This window comes from Pinus tabuliformis, chromosome X (genome assembly GCF_031772625.1).
Source record: "Pinus tabuliformis cultivar Carrire ecotype Pingquan chromosome X, CPIR1, whole genome shotgun sequence".
In the NCBI taxonomy this organism is placed as follows: domain Eukaryota; kingdom Viridiplantae; phylum Streptophyta; class Pinopsida; order Pinales; family Pinaceae; genus Pinus; species Pinus tabuliformis.
In genome coordinates, this window is record NC_142308.1 from 20013051 (window position 1) to 20017501 (window position 4451).

General features: G+C 38.7%; 1 protein-coding gene across 1 annotated transcript in view; it reads right to left on the minus strand.

Annotated features, from left to right (window-relative positions):
- Nucleotides 1–389: 389 nt before the first annotated feature.
- Nucleotides 390–4451, minus strand: part of LOC149138117 (ARM repeat superfamily protein) — a 156059-nt gene continuing 151997 nt past the window's right edge. The window contains exon 21 of the mRNA XM_089453006.1: nucleotides 390–1035. Coding sequence (XP_089309132.1) covers nucleotides 979–1035 — 57 coding nt within the window. The 3' untranslated portion in view covers nucleotides 390–978. The remainder of the gene's footprint in view (nucleotides 1036–4451) is intronic.

The window sequence follows — 4451 nt, forward strand, 5'->3', positions numbered from 1 at the left end:
GTGCGATTTATTTGTTAGGGAAATTTATAAACAACTGAACAACGGAACAGTTTCCGTAATGGTTTCTGGCAACTAGAAATGTTTAGTAAATTGCACATATGTTTCTAGCCTGCCAGAAATACCAGGATTCATGGACATGCTGCCTTTTTTATTTTTAACCATCTCAATATAATGTATATAATACAAACTAAAAAGAAGTTAAGATGACATGATAGTCCATGGACTTCCAGCAATATGCCGGAAATAGAACAGAATTAAGATCCAGAAAATTGAAACATGAGATACTGGTTTTGGAATCATAATTGATCGTTCTAGCATATTCTAATTTATACAAAGAAGGTTCCATTAAATGATACCAATATGTCCTCTCTTTCAAGACAAAAGCATGCTAGTTTTTGATATGTCTGCAATCTGGATTAATGAATTGAAACATAAATTCCGCACTTATACATTGCAGTAGATTGGAATTCACTCCAAGGGAAGAGTTGCCTGAATGTACATTAGCCAGTCAGCTGGCATTCTTGTCAAAAATTGCATTTATCACACTGAATTTTACAATGAACATAAATTGGAATACAATTATTGCTAGAATATACATGTTCTACAGAATTTGTTTCTATTTTCCAAGAAAGGCCTTGCTTTCTGAACAATAACGGGGCCGTAAAAACTCGAATGCCAAATGTAGTTCGCTCTCACAAACGTCACTAAAGACAATAGCTTGGCGTCAACCTTAGTGCTGCTATAATCTGGATAAGACTGATGTTGTATTGCTTTTATATTCAGAAGAGCGGAGTCTCAAAAGAATCAGACACTGGTTGGATGAATAATGAATTTGGACCACAGGGTATACGACCTGTCCATTATTCATCTAAATTGTAAAAACAATAATAGAAGCTCATCGCCATCAATAAAATTTACCAGCTCTAAAAAATATGATAACTTTCACTGTAAAGGATTACACGTTGAAATCATCTCTTGTTACACTTGTTGCACCAAGGAAGCTTGTATGGCATGTTTCTCACGATCTGTCAAGTCCTGTAAAACACGAAAATGCAGAATGTAAGCAAACTTACAATACCAAATTTCAAAGTCAAAAATTCTTTCAACTATTTATTTGCAGGTTTAACTTTGGGTTGCATGAACTTTGTAAATTCCAATGGATAAGGTATTTTTACTAGATATTTCAGCTTCCTCCACAATGGCGAGATACAGGACGAAGGATCTTTTCCAATGTGCTGATGTTTTTCTAGCTATTGGTTGGGATTTGCAATATCCAGAAGATTAGTTTTTGTTTTTTAAACGTGTCTGAACTATGAACGTTCGTATGAAGCTTTTTGAGCACCTGTTGCTATATTAGGGAAAGACAGTCTATATTTTCAGTTAATTAGGGTAAAAGACACACATGCTAAAATGTGCAGAGGATCTAGTCTTTGAGTTTTTTCTATGATGTTTATGATAGTTATATTGGTAGAATATGTACTGGATTTTTGTATTAATATGATAACCAGCGTTTTATCTTTCCTGAAAAAATGGTATTTTCATTAGATCCAGTGAAACTGGATTCATTCTTTTTTTGCCAAGTGTTCGAAACCTACGAATCGGATTTGATTCGCCCTAAATAGTGTCCGAATTTCATGACACATCATGTCTGAATGGGACACAATCGAATCTGGATCATGTCCCGTTCGGACACATCGTGTCACGAAATCCGGACACGAATTCGGCAAAAAGGAACCCGCAGGCCAATAAAAGAGCGAACTTTCTGATTTTCTTTATCATTTTGTGTCATCCCTTTTGCAAGAAGTGAGCTGTGGGTTTGTTGTTAGAAGTTTGGAGCAAAGAGCCAAGGGTTTGGAGCATTTTTTTGGAGCATTTTTTGCATTTGTATTATAGCAGTTTGTATATGCATTTCTTTTACAAATTTGTGCTTGTTTTGTTTATTCTTTTTACAGTATTCATGGCTAAATCAAGGGCAGCAAGTGGGGGGCAAAGGAAGGGGAAGAATGTCCCCATTGGAGATGCCCCTCCTCCCCCAATATCATCAGAATCTACTACAAGTAATGTTGAGAGAAGACTTACTCCTAAAGGTAACATTGAGAAAGATCGCTTGTGGAAATATGTCACAGGAGAGGATGGGCCAAGCGACAAGGGGAAGGGAGGAGGCAATGCGAATTAGAGATGCAACTTTTGCCACAATACTTTCACAAGCACATATTTTCATGTGAAAGACCATTTGTTGGCTTTACCATGTTGTGGAGTTGGAGCTTGTACACAAGTTCCTTTACAAAAGAAGAAAGAAATGGAAAAAGAGTTCACTGTTGGTATGGCAAATGTGGCTGCAAAATAAAAAGAAAACCAAGAATGATGAAACCCTTCCATTTTTAGGAAAGGCACAACCAAATTTCCATTTGAGAGTTCTATTGGGGGACAAGCAGCACAAAAAAAAGGCAATTTCATTTGGTCCAATGGACAAGATTTTTCAAAAAGAGAAACGGGAAGAGCTTGATCTCACCATTGCCTTTTTTTCCTGTGAATACTTCATATCCTTTAATGTTGAACACTCACCTCTATTTATTGAGATGTGCCAAGCTCTAACTCATGGGTCTCCATCATGGTATGTGCCTCTTGGTTCAGAGAAGCTTAGAACCACATTATTGACGAAGGCAAAAAAAGAGGTGCAAAAAATGCTTTAGCCTATTAAAGCATCATGGTCGACATCTGGGGTTAGCATTGTTTCTGATGGATGGATAGATCTAGCACGACACCCACTCATCAACTTCATGGCGTCTTCCTTGAATGGTCCAATTTTCTTGAAAGCAGAGGATACACTTGGAAAATACAAGGATGCACAATTTATGGGTGAGTTGTTTATTAAAGTTATTGAAGATGTAGGTGTTGATTCTTGTGTGCAAATCATTATAGATAATGCACCTATTTGCAAGGTTGCTGGCATGATTGTGTACACTAAATATCCACAAGTGTTTTGGACACCTTGCATTGTCCATTCATTAAACTTAGCACTGAAATCCATTGCTTCTAATGTGCTTTGGATTGGTAACATTATTGAGGATGCACGGAATATCCGTAACTTTGTGCAAAATCATACAAATGCCCTCACTATCTACAAGGAGTACAACAATCTATCATTGTTGAAGAGTGCTATACACAGTTTGCCTCTTCATTCATCATGTTGAAGAGGTTGAGGGAGGTCAAGACCGCTCTTGGGGCCATGGTTATTTCAGAGTTTTGGTCTTTTTTGAGAAAGACAGATCAAGTAGCCTCTAAAAGAGTGAAAGACACAATGCTAGATGATGCTTGGTCGGAGAGGGTAGATCTAATTATTCAGATCATGGACCCTATCATTTCTTTGCTTCAATTTGCAGATACAGACAAACCCATCCTAGGAGAGGTTTATGAAGGATGGGATTCCATGATTGAGTCTGTGAGGAACATTATTCTACAAAGTGAGTGCCTCGAGTATGAGACATCATCAGAGGCCTTCTATGGTACTATACAGGATATTCTTGTCGGCAGATGAGGCAAGACTTGCACACCTTTACATTGTTTGGCTCACTCATTGAACCCAAAATACTACAGCCATGAGTGGCTGAATGGTGGACCTTCCCGCAGATTCCCTCCTCACATGGATGGTGAAATCTCACATGGGAGGGAACATGCATTCAGGTAGGTTTTTTATGATAGAGCATTGCTTGATGAGGTGGAGGATGCCTTTGCAGAGTTTTCCACTAGCACTGGTCGATTTGCAAGATATGATGTGATTAGAGACAGGGAGCTAAGAAGCCCTATTCTTGGTGGGCAAATCATGGGGCAACAAACCCTCCTCTTTAGTAGTTAGGCATGAGGCTCCTCTCTCAGGTGACCTCATCCTCTTGTTGTGAGAGGAATTGGAGCACATATGGGAATTTGTATAGTGTTAGGAAGAGCAGGCTTGAGCAGTGTAGGGCAGAGACAATGGTGTATGTGCACACCAACCTTCGTCTTATTTATAGGCAGAGGGAAGAGTGGTTGAAGGGAAAGACAAAGATGTGGGATGTCTTCCTGATGATATGGGTCTGGATAGTGGTGTTGAGTTGGCATTGGCCAACATGGATCTCAATGATCAAGTGCTAGAGCTTGTTAGATTTGATGTGGTGATATTGTAAAGGGGTCATCCTCCAACCCAACAGATGCAGAGGCGACTATGGATACAGGGAAGGAGGAGGATGCAGAAGAGAGCAGTGGTGACCATGATGATGAGGACAGTGATGATGACTATGAGGATTGATGACTCATGAATCATGTACTACCTACTGCCTTGAGGCTTGTATACTTGTAGTTGTTTTGTATTTTCTATTTCTATTTGCCATTGGCAATGCACTACTTATGTAACACATTTTGATTTTGATGACTTAATGAGAAAACTACAACTGTCAGTGTTTTTATCTTACTAT